This window comes from Lytechinus pictus, chromosome 15 (genome assembly GCF_037042905.1).
Source record: "Lytechinus pictus isolate F3 Inbred chromosome 15, Lp3.0, whole genome shotgun sequence".
Lineage (NCBI taxonomy): Eukaryota > Metazoa > Echinodermata > Echinoidea > Temnopleuroida > Toxopneustidae > Lytechinus > Lytechinus pictus.
The window spans coordinates 16,518,491-16,532,847 of record NC_087259.1 but is presented as its reverse complement, the minus strand read 5'-3'; the positions used below and the strand labels follow the sequence as shown (position 1 = coordinate 16,532,847).

Here is a 14,357-nt window from a genome sequence, read left to right as displayed (position 1 = left end):
CCTTGGTAGTTAAATAACGGCAAAGTTATCATAGTTGTAAATCTTTTTTTTTTCTAATTCAGTTTTTATTGATAAAATAATTATACAGCAACAATTGTTGTAAATCTTTATGAAATGGGTCTCAAGAGGTTTCAAATGAAAAATATTGTCATGATTTATTGGAAGTAAAATGTGTGTCAATATGAGATTATCATGTTAAGCAGGGCCCAATAGGATAACAGTTTTTCGGAATTGAAGTGTCTACCCCGGGTAAGTATGACATTATTATTATAATTATTCATTATTGTATATACTCCTTGTGTAGGACATTCAGCAACTTCCAGATGGAGATATGACGATGGTTGGAGAGAGAGGTGTAACACTGAGTGGAGGTCAGAAGGCCAGGATCAACCTTGCGAGGGCGCTCTACGATGATGCAGACATATATCTTCTTGACGACCCTCTTAGCGCTGTTGACAGTGAGGTCAGCAGACATATATTTGACAAGTGAGTCAAGATTTTTGGCTAGGAGAGAATATACTTTGTGGATGTTATCATATAATGCTTAAAGGGGAAGTTCACCCTGACAAAAAGTTTATTGTAAAAATAGCAGAAAAAAATAATGAAAAATATTACAGAAGGTTTGAGAAAAATCCATCAAAGAAAAAAAAGTTATAAGATTTTTATTTATTTGATTTGTGACGTTATATGTGAGCAGCTTTCCTCCATATTGTATAGTAAAAATCAATAAAATGTCATTTTCTCAGAAAATTGAAATTGGTTTCTACTGTACCTTCAGGACATCAACATACAAACCATTTCACACCTGTTCCTAAAAAAGTAAAAAGAAGTCATCACAAACCATAAAATTGAAATTCATGCATTTTATATTACATAACATGTGGTAGCTGCTCGTTTATGACATCACAAATCCAAAACTTAAAAATTCTAATAACTTTCTATACGCCCGTACTAGACGGGACGTATTATGGTATCATGCTCGGTGTCCGTCTTTTAACTTTTCCTTGTAAACATGATAACTTCAGTTTAGCTTAACTGAATATTGTTTATTTCATTTCTTTTTCTTTCCTTTTTTCTGCTTTTTTTTTGTTCTTTCATCCTACACTCCATTATTTCTAACTGCCCTAATTCGTAATCTTGATTTTTCCATTCTATGTCTTTGTACTGCATTTATCGTGTTATTATTCTGTCTATTATTCTAACTATTCTATTTTTTCCCCAACAATTTTGTTTTGTTTTATATCTTTACTCTCTGTTTCTTCCTGTACAGATCTTCAATCTTTTAACACTTTTGTATGAAAAGTTTGAATTTTTTTGTTGTGAATTTATCCTCTTATTATGAATTGTATCACTTAATTTATTAATGATCACATGGAGATGTAATTATTGATATTTTGATTTGATGGTTTATGAATATTTATTTGCTTTTAATTGTTCGTTCCAGGTGTGTTATGGAATACCTTGCTGATAAACCACGCATTCTGGTAACTCACCAACTTCAGTTCCTGGGGCAGGCAGACCAGATCTTGGTCCTGAAGAAAGGGGTAGGCATATATGATTACAAAAACAACTAGAACTTTAATTCGTCATGAGGACGAATTAGGTGATCTGTCTCTGATTTTCATGATCACGAATACAATCACCATGGTTATTGAGATCAATACGATGACCATATTGAAAACTGAACTTTTATTACGAAAAGAACATGTTGAATACTCTTGAAAAGAGGGAAATGAGAAGTTTTGTGAAATAGGTGTAGATCTAGGTGATACACATGGTACATGTTATATCAAAAGGGTTTTTAATCCATTTTATTGTGCAATATTTTAACATATATACCTTGTAATGGTCATAAAGGACCATTTGTGAAATGCTGAATAGAAAAAAAAAAGAAAAAAAAAAATCTCATGTTCACCCCTGGGCTCGACCTGTGGACCCTGGAGACGCAAGTCTGATGCCTTACCAATTGAGCTACACTATTTCCCATAGACTTTACACATAAGCAAATTAAGAGGATCTCAAATCCAATTTTGCAAGAGAAATACGGGCATGATCCCGGCATCTGATCGGAAAATGGAGATCACATTTGCGATAGCTTAGAATCTCAGCTACAACATACTCCAAGCTCCGAGAAAACCGACAAAAAGAAATGGAGATATGGCTCGCGAAATAGAGGAATGTAATATCCAGTTTTGAGAAAAAGTCATTTTCCATAGAGATTGCACACAAAATGAGCGAAAATGACATGCCTCTATAAATTGCTATTTTTCAAATGTAAATATAGCCATCACATTAGAAAGATTATGTCTTCAGCTACAACATATAAAAAACTGAGCGAAAATTGACCAATATTTACGGAGTTAGAGTCAAATTTGCATAACTATGATGACGTCATAAGTAGCATAGTGGAAATTTTGAGTTCCGACGCCATTTGGATGACGTCATGATAAAATTTCGGGTCAAATGTGACATGAAATCATATCTCCCATCCACACTCTATTCGAATATGAAAAAAAATTGGGGGTCAATGGACTTCCTGAAGAGCTACATTTTGTATAGGCATGTTTTTGCACATATATTGTCTATGGTTAGTGCGCGCGCGCGCGCGTGCTGTAAATTTTGATACTCTACTTTGGTCAAAAAGTGATTTTGAGCATTTTAAAATTTTGACGCGCATGTCGTGACCTTTACATGACCTTTGATGACATGGACAGTTGACCCTTGACCTGAAGTTAATGTGATGTAAATATTGTTAATTTTTGATAATTGATAATGAAGATCTGATTGATAATGTGATTTTACAAAATGGCGTCTAGATGCGACCTTATGAACTTGAATTGTTTTATACACATGACATGATAAGTCCCCATATCTGATGATATTTTGAAGATAATTGATGATGTAGATTTTGAGATTTTGTGCTAACAAGAAAAGGGTGGAAAAATAAAAATAAAGAAATAAAGAAATAAATAAAAAAGAAAATTCGTACGAAATTAATAGTTGATCTGTTGATTGACAGATCACCTAAAAATATACTACAAATTTCTTAACATTTCTTCAGAAAAAAGTACTGCATCCATAAATTATTTTGAAAATATTATTACCTTGCACTTTTCTTTATTGTTATCATTCTGTTGCAAAACACTGCATTATTTACATCTGTTGCAAAACACTGCATTATTTACACCATTTCCACAAATAAGCAATTAACAGAACTGTAAAACACATCTTTGGGGCATATTTTCAATATTTTTCAATATTTTTCAAAAAATTCACTCTTAAATAATATTTATCATTGTATTTTAATGTCTTTTTCAATATTTTGAAATATTTCTATATGTTCAAGGTTTTTCAATATTTTTTTTTTCAGGGTCAAATGGAGGCAGTTGGAACCTTGGCCGATCTCCACGACAAGGGCATTGAGTTCTCCAAGTTGATGGATAAGCCAGAAGAAGAAGAGGAGGAGGATGATAGCATGGATGAGGTGGATACGGATACGGTTTCTCTAGTTCGGCTGGCGTCAGGGTCTTTCAAGAGAAGCGGCTCGTTCAGAAGGAGCGGCTCAGGACGTAAGGGTTCCGTCAAAGACAAGGTAACTGTTGTGGTGTTCGTCTGTCTCTCTCCTTAAGTCATCATTTATACAGTGCGTCCCACAAAAAAGGAAACCCATTTTCGGAGATAGATTTCGTAATGATTAAACATGTTTTTACGGCCATGACTTTGATACTTATGGTAAGAGTGGAATCTCATCTTCAATTTGAGACCAACAGCGTAGCAAATCATTCACGCATGGCAGATTACAAACAATAAATATTGACGCATATCAGAAAAAATTTGCGCAGAAACTTGCGTGTTAATCTGAATCAACTCTCATTTCATTGATCAGTGAGAGAAACTTAACAAAGGATACAAAAGAAATTCTAATGAGCCAGTCGTCGAATAAGCACGGTTGACGTATCACGAACCTTGCCCAATTTTTCTGCGCAACCTGATTTTGACATTAAAATTTCAAACTCGTCTTGCTCATTAATGCATGAAGTGTTTGTTACATAATTACATATCAAAATGTTGAGGAATAATTGAATTGTATGATGTTGTAAATGAAATATCATTTTTAATCAATTCGCCTATGAAGTAAAAAGATGTGGGAATCCGGGTTTGCTTTTTTCTGGGATGCACTGTATGATAATGTAGGTTCTTATCATAATTTGTTTCATAGAGTTCCATTGATGCTTGGCTTTGTAATTGATGTGTGCTTCATTTTGTAAAATTGAGAATGTTCCATTTTTTTTGCTTGAGTAAAAAATCAGTAAACGATTGGAATATGAAGTTGTTGCATGGGTGGCAAAGGGAAGAAAGGGGGGTAGTGATTGACGCAGTTTTTTAATGCTGCACATGTGTCTTGCAATGTGGTTGTACTAAAATGGAAATATGTGTTGTGTTGGGGGTGGAGACATGATGAAAGGGGGGAGGGGGGTCTTTAACCTGTTTGCAAAGTCATATATGCCCTCAATTAGTATTTCAAGTGCCAAAATGTGTGAGGGTGGGGTCATGATGAAGCAGAGGGTGATTATGGAACTGTTTATAAAAACTATGTCATATTTTTGGTTTATTGCTACAAGTGAGTTTAAAAGTGGAAAGGTACAGAACATTCATACGTTAGCTTTACATGGTAATGAATGAACTGCTGTAGTTCTTTGTGTGGCTTTATATTATGTAACTTCATGTATCTTTTAAATATTAAATAAACACAATAACAGTATAATAAGAAATCTGTAAAAATAAATGTACATTTATATGCGATAAACCTCTTTCCTTGCCAATATCATTTTTTACCAGAAATCTACCAAAACTGGGAAGCTTTTCAAAGTTGAGCAGACTCAGAAAGGAGGTATTTCTAAAGGTACATACGTTGGGTATTTCCGAGCTGGTGGAAATCCCTTTGTTCTCTTCTGGATGCTGCTGTTTCTTCTAGGAGCACAGGTATGTTGGAAAATAAAAAGTGATCCTTCACCTCAAAACCCACAATAAATCCCCCAAACAAGTTATAAAAGAGCATATTATTTGCTTTAAAAATGATGTATAGCTCAAAAATTGATAGGATATAACACTCAAGCACTTGATTTACTGAAGAAGATTTTTAGTGAGAGCTGCAAAGGAGGAGGAGAAAATAAGGTTTGAGGTTTAGGGGCACTCAAACATAGCATGTGTATACTATGCAAGCTTAGCTAAGCTTCCATCAGTTCTGGCAAAAATGGTGTTAAAGAAACCCTTGTATCTCATCTATGGTTTAACATCGTCATTTTGACAGAATGGAGGATTGAGACTTACACGTACTCTTTCCAATTGAATACTGAAGTGTGATGTCATCGATTTTCTTTTTTGTATTATACCATCGACAATACAATATTTCGGTTGAGCATGTGGTCCATGAGGGGCCCCAAGATAATAACCTCATGAATACATAATTAGCCCCATTGAAATCATTGTATTCATGAGGGGGGGGGGGGGGGTCATCATGCATCGCAGAGGTATGGTATAAAAAAACGCTGAAATTCATAAATTCAAATTTGTGATGTCATCACTTCTACATGTATACTATTTTAGCCAGTTGTTAAAATTTTATTTATCATACCATGCTGAATGATTTTTAACACAAATTTAATTTCATTGCTTTCTTACCATTGCTTACATTAATTTTTATAAGGAAATGGGCGTCACTCTATAATTGGCCACACCACTTTTGAACATAGTCCTGCAGCATTTGTCTTGTATTGCATAATATAAATTTATCTAGTGGGGAATTTCAAGTACAGTGTTTGTGCTTTTGTTTGTGTTAGAGGCAGAATTTAGATTGCTACCCCTCGCTCCAAAACCTATTCTGAGTCTTTAAAAATAGCCAGATCACATTACTAACATCTCAACACCGAGTAAAATTTGTCCCTTTACAGCTGCAGATTAAGTTTGGTGCTGTGCTGACATTGAAATTGACTTAAACATCAACACATGTAGGTCAACACCAAACTTGAAATTACCCAATGTCCTGTTTGTGTTTATGTATAAGGTGGTGTACCTGTTGGCAGATTTCTGGGTTGGCTTTTGGGCAGACTACGAAGAAGGTGGTCAACAACCGGTAAGTCAGGAATGTCAGAGAAATCAATCTTACCTTAATTTTTTATTAAACCCTTTTTATGCCGTACAACTTTTGAGCAATTTTTCACAAAAGAAAACTCAAGAAATGTAGATAAGTTTAACAATATTACCCCCAGTAATAACATTTTGGTCAATATATACAGTATTCGTGAGCATTGTATGCAACACGCAGGTTTCCATCTGTAGAAGAATTTCTGGGCCATTCTGAACCAAAATTGTTCAGATATTTGGAGGAATTTTCTTCCCATGAAGCAAATAGTCAATTATTTCACTGACTGAGTTGTTCCGATTCAGTCAGATGCACAGATTTCAGGAGCCTATAAAGACTGTCAGTGAAAATTACTGATAGTTTATTTCATGATGTGTTTGCACATTTATAGATCAGAATTCAACCTTTTATCTAGATACTGTAGTTACTTGATTTTGAATTTTGACAGCTTTATTTCCCATACTGGAATTGTAGCAATATGATCTCTTACTTTGTTGCTTTTGTTTCTATTTTCAAAGTTGAACAACTCCTACTATGCCATCTTCAGCAATTGGAACCTGACAACGGGACAGTCTGCTGGAATCTATGGTGGTCTGGTGGGTGGTACCATGTTGTTTGGTCTCATCCGAGCCTTTATCACGTTCAACGTCATGATCAACGCGGCCAGGACCCTCCACAATCGCATGTTTGCTTGCGTCACCAAAGCTCCCGTTCTCTTCTTCGACACCACTCCTACCGGTATGTCAGGCTAACCATGGCCCATTGCATGATGGTTGCTATTTAGATAACTTTGGCATCTATTGGTGACTTGCAGGAAATCCTTGATTTTGAATGGCTATTGAGCATCATTTCCATGGTTAACATTTGAAACTATAGTTTATACCATAATAGCAATTATTATGCAATGGGCGGGTGGGGGGCGAGGGGGTTCTTAAAGAGTTAAGTCTGCTTTGACCTTTCACATTCTTTATATGGTCAGCACAAAATGAGAGCGTTCGAGAATTACAAAAAAAAATCATGACATTGCAGAACTTTTTTTGTTTTATATATATATCTTTCTACATCTGCAGTTAAGGCAATTTTTTTGTCTTCTTTCAATGTTGGCAATGCGCCTTAACGCCCTCTACCTTCGACTTAACGTCTAAATGTGTATTATAACGGAATAAACCCATTCATAGACTTCACCCTTACATAGGATGTATGCATATATATATATATATATATATATATATACACACAGTGCGTCCCACAAAAACCGAAACCAAGGTTTAGCGATGATTTATCATAACTTAATCACAAATACAATAGACAAATGACCTACCAATGTAAATCTTAGAATCTCCTCTTTCAGATGGTATAACAAATAAGATTACTCATTCACGCATGAGTGAGTAAAAACAATATGAAAAAAGGATAGCAAAAAGTCACTTGGCGGGGGGTATCAACATTTCAAAAATACCTCTTCATTTTGATGAAACTATTGGAATTCAAGCCTTATTTAAAATAAACAGAACTTTTTTTTCTTGACCGTTTTCTGTAATTGAGGTATCAAATTAAAGAGCAGATATTGAACTTTTTAAAAATGTAATTTTCTTTTTGAAACTCAGATACCGCTCGCCAAGTGACTTTGGTTTTCTCTCATCAAATTGTTTTTGCTCTCTCAAATATATCAAATGAAAGAGGAGAGTCTAAGCTTTAAAATGATAGGTCATTTGTCTATTGTATTTGTGATTAAATTATAATAAATCATCGATAAATCTCGGTTTTTGTTTTTTCTTGGATGCACTGTATATATATTCTTTTTGTAATAGTGATTGAAAACCTTTATCTACATTTATTAACATTTTTGCATAATTCCCGGAGTGGCATGTCTTCAGTAAGGCGTAGCTACTATACAAAATTGCTACAAGTATTTATCCTTTTCTTTTCTCCTTCTTTTTGTTTTTGAAGGAAGGATCCAGAATCGCTTCACCAAGGATATAGGCATCATGGACGATCAGTTACCACTTACATTCTTCGATTTCATGCAGGTAATCCGGTTAATTTTTAACTTTAAGTTTATTTCAATTTTGTTTGAAATCTTTCGTTTTGTCTGAAATATTGCACTCTGTGTTTAGGAGGGTGGGTATGTGTATGTGTGTGTAATTGAAATGTTACATACATGTTTCAACCTGGTATAATTATTTACATCTTGGACATTGACGTTTAACTTCACCATAAGAAACAATGTTAAATGAAGCTTTTATTAAATTTCAAAATAGATTAATGTTGAATCTTCATTCCAAATTAAGGTGTGCAGATATAGCCCCCTTCAGACTGTGTCGGGGCTTCATATGGACAGAACGTCTAGGGCCTTGTAATGTAAAGACTAGTATTAATGGATTGCATATATTTAAAATATGAAAGAAAGATTCTGATTGGTTCCTGGTCAGCGTTGTGAATAAAATGCAAATGAAACAGTGATCTTGATTGGTGATTGCCATCTAGTGCTTGCATGTGTTATGAATCTCTGAATGGTAAACACAACTCTTGAACGTGCTGACACAAGCAAATAATGCAAAAAAAGTTGTCCACAAAATACCAGCTTATGCCGTAATACCAAAATCGCTTGTGTCTTTTCTCTTCCCCTGTTGCAGATATTGCTTCAGATTGTGGGTACTGTCATCATCACCATTGTGATGGCATGGTTTACCGTCTTTGCAGTGCTCCCTCTCTTCATCGTTCTGATTCTCATTACCAGCTACGCCCTCAGAGCCACAACCGCCGTCAAGAGGCTGGATGGAACAAGTAAGAAGTCTTTGTTTGGTGCATGGGTCCGGGGGAGGGAATGGCACAGGGGCAGGCACATGCTCCCCGTTGAGCCACAATTTGGCATTTTAAACAAACTTAGTTGAAAAGCAAGCCTGTTTTTGCCCCTTCTAATACATTTAACTGCCTTGGAGCAGACTCATGTATAATAACATCATGTTTCTTAACTTCTTCCTGTTTCATAAGGCTTTCTGTTGCTTGTACGAGAGTTCTGCCCTCTCTTTCTTTTTAAATCCTTGGTAAGCCCCTGTTCACGGTGGCTCACATGTATGTGTGATTGGGGAGCTAGAAAGTACATGTATTTTAAAAAAGGTTTGATATGATTAAGCCAATTACTAAATATGTAATTCCCATTAGCTTGTACAGGGAGCAGTGGGCAATGGGTTCATATCTGATTAATCAGATAAGTAACCAAATATGCCACATATCCTGCCGTTTTTTAATCTCTATCTATCAATCTGGCTGTTGTAAGAGCAGTAGTGGTGAGAGAAGGGATCCTTGGGGTGCACCACATCCCTCATATTTCACAAACTAATTTTATCCAGATATCCCCCTAATGAATAGAAATTTAAATGATTTATTGACAGTATAAAATGAAACACATGAAAAAAAATCAAGATAGGGACATGGAGATGAGCAAATGTTATAATAAATTAAGTCCTATGGTGTACATGTCAATGAATGGATAAAAATGACTGATGAATCAGAAAATGCAAATGTATACTTATAGAAATTAGCCAGATCTTTTTATGCCCCCACAGACAAAGTCCGGAGGGGGCATTAAACGTTGCCCCTGTCCATCCGTCCGTCCCCCACTTGGTTTTCGTGCAATAACTCGAAAAATATTTAATGGTTAAAAAAAAATTGGTGTGGAGGTAGATGACACCAAAATAAAGGCTAAGTTCGAATTCGGAGTTCGCAGGTCAAAGGTCACAGCTCATTAAATTGGTTTCCGCATGATAACTTATGAAGAATTCAACAGAATTAAAAAACTTTGAGTGTGTAGGTAGATGACACCAAAATACAGTCAGGTCACATCAAATGACCTGTCTGTCATATCTTCTGTCAGAGATTATTATGGAAAGGGTGAGTCTTTAGGTCAAAGGTCTAAATTTGTTCAGTATATATACATGTATATATATATGAATATTGGTTTCTGCACGATATTAAGTTCAAACAGAATGAATGAGATTCTGATCACGTTAAGCGGGGGCATCTGTGTCCGTTGGACACGTCAATTTCTAGTTGTCATCTGACGTGCATTGTATTGATCATTCCTTCTTCGCTGATGTATTTAAGTCTTCGCATTGATCATTCCAATAACCAATCCATCCGTCTATCATTTCCCTTTTTGCAGCTCGTAGTCCCGTCTTCTCACACACGACAGGGTCTCTCCAGGGCCTGTGGACTATCCGTGCATACAAAAAAGAAAAGGAATTCGTGGGCCAGTTTCACGAATATCAGGATCGTCATTCAGAGGCTTGGTTCATGTACTTAGCGACCAACAGATGGTTTGGAATTCGTTTGGATCTCCTCGTAGCAGTCTTCATTTCAGCCGTTGCTTTCATCTGTGTTGGATTGGAAAACTGTAAGCTTCTCCTTGCGTGTCCATTTTCTACATGTACAAATGAATGACGGATATTTTTGCCAGAATGAAGCAAAGTGCACAGCCTTGTTTTAATTTGTTGATGAAAATATCCCTGTTTCTAATCTTGTCCAATATCTTTATTAATGTCTTTAAACAACTTATCAATGTACATTATCATATTGTAATTTGAAAAAGCAATTTATGATTGAAACAAGAAAAGAAGTATATTGTTAAAAGGTTGATTCTCTCACATATTTCCATCTCTCGTTTCAGATCTAAATTTGGACAGCGGTCAAGTCGGACTCATCCTGACCAATTGCATTGCACTTGGTGGTATCTTCCAGTTCTGTATAAGACAGAGTGCCCTTGTAGAAAATCAGGTAAAGCCAACAAGATTAAATTAAAAATGTTTGCTGCAAGTGCAGGGAATAATTTTCCTGGTATCGCATCGCAATTTGCTCCATATTTTTGAAAGACTGCTATGCATTAAGTCTTTTGTATAGCATATTTTTACGTAAGACTGTACATTACTTAGTTGAGAGCTTTTCTCTTATGACCAAAAACGCTATTCAAATTTGTATCGCAAAATTATTCCCTGAAGTGTGCCCAAATACACCAGTATTGTCTCTACAGATTTCTGTTTTGACCTGTGTTAAAACCTAAACAATTGTTTTCAGATTTTACTTTTAGGTTGAGTGTGTCATCGATAAGAAACTAGTGTAATTGTAATAAGGGCATATCTTATGCACAACATAATTATGAAATGCACAAATTGACCTTTATTTGAAAAAAAGAGAAAAAAATTAGTAATTATTTCACACTGTGAATGCTTGTATTTGAAAATGAATGACAAAATGAAAATCCGTATTTTGTTGTTTGAAGTAGAAATCTGAAGCAGAAATATTTTGAAAATTCTTTAGCCCTATCGAACGTGGGGCCTGGCAGTCACTGTGCAGTGCCAGATTGACGTTGGTTGCAAAGTTACAAAAAAATTATGTGGGGTTGTCATGGTCTCGTGGTTACGACTCTCGTCTTTCAAAATCAGAGAGACATGCTCAAATCCCAGCCATGTTTTCAATCCAGGTGAGTTGAATGGGCACCCAGCAGGATATATTCTTTGAATGCCCCAAGCACCTTAGCAAATGGAGCTATAGCCGGGGTAATATATAGTGTGCCATTGAATAGGCAACAAGATAATCAGAGCATCATCAATGCTATTCTCTTTCATTATTATCATTCAGATGACATCCGTAGAGCGTGTTATCGAATACACTCATCTGGACTCGGAAGGACCACTGGAGAAACCTGATTCCAAAGCCCCTCTTGGTTGGCCGCCCAAGGGAGGGATCACCTTCGATGGTATGTCTCTGGCTTACTCCAAGGAAACACCCAAGGTCCTCAAAGATTTCACATGCGAAGTCAATCCTAAAGAAAAGGTAAAATGGTAGAATTTATTCATTTATCCTTCAAACCCTTAAATGTTTGCAAAGATTTCACATGCAAGGTGAACTCTATGTATAAAAAAACAATTTATTTTTCGAAATAGACATGAAATGAAATACTCTCAAAATTTGCTTTGCCCAATTGATCGTGGGTCCGGCAGCCGCTGTGCAGCGCCAGATCGACGAGGCTCTGTCCCTTTAATCGCCAAACAGGGTAGCAGCAACTCCCATCTTTTAACGTCTTTTTTGGTCTGACGTCGCCGGGGTTTGAACCCCGACCTCCTGGTTGTGAGACGGACGCTCTACCAACTGAGCCAACACACCGGTCTAAAGGAAAGGGTTACCCTGAAGATAAAACCCCCACTAAAATTACTATGTTCAGAATTCATGGAAATGATTTACAGTTATTGTTCAATCAGGAATCCTCCAATATTTCATTCTGATATCAAATTTGGTTGCTTCTTATGTTGACAATAATAATAGTAATAATCATATAGTGTAACTACATGTATGTCTCTGGTCTATAAAGGAAAATATGTGTTGCCGAGTTCACTTTGTGGAATCGGGCTACAACTTGAATAATTGACTTGTAAATATAAGTTAATTTGAAAGATTATTCCTTAAAACCTGGCAGTTTTGTCATTATACATCATAGTGAAATTCAACTCTTTGTTGTTTTTACTTGTTTGTATCTTTAGATTGGAATTGTGGGCAGAACTGGAGCAGGGAAAAGTTCTTTGATCACGTCACTATTCAGACTCGCCGAGCCAATGGGGTCACTTCGAATCGATGACATTCAAATCACCGACCTGGGTCTTCATGATGTTAGGAAGAATATTTCAATTATTCCTCAGGTATCCCTAACCTTTGACCTCTGAACTTTGACCCTTCCATTATTTATCTGAGGGTCATTGCCCTCATGATTTTTTGAGGACAGAAAACTCAATTTTTTAATATGTTGTACAGTAGGTTTCATAGTCTTCATTTGTTTTTAGCAGCTTAGTCACTTGAATAGGCACTCATTTGCTTCTAGGGTGTCAACACTGGATGTTGATGGTAGTAGACTGTAGTTGGGAAAGCGTTTATCGATTTGTCTATATCATTTGTAAACAAATTTTTGGCAATACTCCTATGTGTTTAAAATCACATGTTCGATCTGTAATGAAAATCATAAGTCAAAAAAAAAAAAGGTTCGAATCCCACTGGTTCCAATTTTTCTGACTTATGATATTCATTACAGATCGAACATGTGATCTTAAACACAAAGGAGTATTGCCGAGAATTTGTTTACAAATTATTAGTACCTCCTATTAAAGGCCTCTTTATTTATTGTCTATATCTTTGAGTAATGTGTGAATGCTTGAGTACCCACTGTATGGTTGGATGGTTTCACTGCATGTGGGTAACTTGCTTGATGCGGGGCAATCGTGTATTCAATGCCATGCTGTAGGTGCTCAAGCAGGCTGACAGTGCGTATTTTAAACCAGTTGTCAGACGGGGAAAGGGAGGAGAAGGTCATCCATTATGTATGATTATTTTTGTTTCTGATGAATTTATTAGTGATTTATGTTCCTATTGTAAAATAACTTGGTCTTCTGCACTATTCTATACCCCTTTATTTATGTATCAAAAGTCAGAGGATAATCATGTTTTTTTTAAAACAAATACATGAGAATAAATAGATTAAATAGCATTGATTAAATTGAATTGAAATTGTTATTCAAGTGTACTCTCTTCATTTCTAAAGTGATGCCTATTATATTGATCAGAATATTATTTATGGCTTTTAATGATATATTTCCCACCAGGATCCCATCATCTTTACTGGCTCCCTCAGGAGGAATCTGGATCCATTCGGCGAACAGACCGATTCCATGCTGTGGAGTGTACTGGAAGAGGTTTGCCTTTTATCTTGATGTTCTATATTCGATCTATCCGTTCCCAAAGCACAATTAAATAGACAAATTTTTCTTTTATTTGAAATAATTTTTTACAATTGTATATTTTATTCACCAAAGTTGTTTTCTCCTCTTTGACTTCATACTTACTATATAATATTTAATGTAACTTATCCAGAGCTGGCAAGTAGTAATGGTTTTCAGTAATTGTTACTGAAAAATGAGAAAGAATACTGATGGTTTCATGCAGATACTGATTTCTAAAGTTTCAGTTTACGTGTTGTCCTATGGTACATTGTATTTCTGTGAAAATACTTATTTTCTTACCAAAATATTGATTTCAGCCTTTAAATTACTGAAATGTTCTTGATCAGGTTGGCATCTCTGCTTGTCATTAAAAACAGTATAAAATGTAATACTACATGAAACTTATTAGTTTTACAAGATCCAGTCTGCATGTATCAGGTTTATTCTTCAGT

General features: G+C 35.6%; 1 protein-coding gene across 1 annotated transcript in view; it reads left to right on the top strand.

The window, feature by feature from the left end:
• LOC129277821 (ATP-binding cassette sub-family C member 4-like) overlaps positions 1-14,357 on the top strand; it is a 54,715-nt gene that overhangs the window by 24,259 nt on the left and 16,099 nt on the right. Inside the window, exons 13-25 of the mRNA XM_064110732.1 lie at positions 305-486; positions 1,445-1,544; positions 3,371-3,592; positions 4,840-4,983; positions 6,065-6,133; positions 6,661-6,880; positions 8,093-8,172; positions 8,779-8,929; positions 10,308-10,538; positions 10,812-10,918; positions 11,780-11,974; positions 12,679-12,834; positions 13,789-13,878. Coding sequence (XP_063966802.1) covers positions 305-486; positions 1,445-1,544; positions 3,371-3,592; positions 4,840-4,983; positions 6,065-6,133; positions 6,661-6,880; positions 8,093-8,172; positions 8,779-8,929; positions 10,308-10,538; positions 10,812-10,918; positions 11,780-11,974; positions 12,679-12,834; positions 13,789-13,878 — 1,947 coding nt within the window. The remainder of the gene's footprint in view (positions 1-304; positions 487-1,444; positions 1,545-3,370; positions 3,593-4,839; positions 4,984-6,064; positions 6,134-6,660; positions 6,881-8,092; positions 8,173-8,778; positions 8,930-10,307; positions 10,539-10,811; positions 10,919-11,779; positions 11,975-12,678; positions 12,835-13,788; positions 13,879-14,357) is intronic.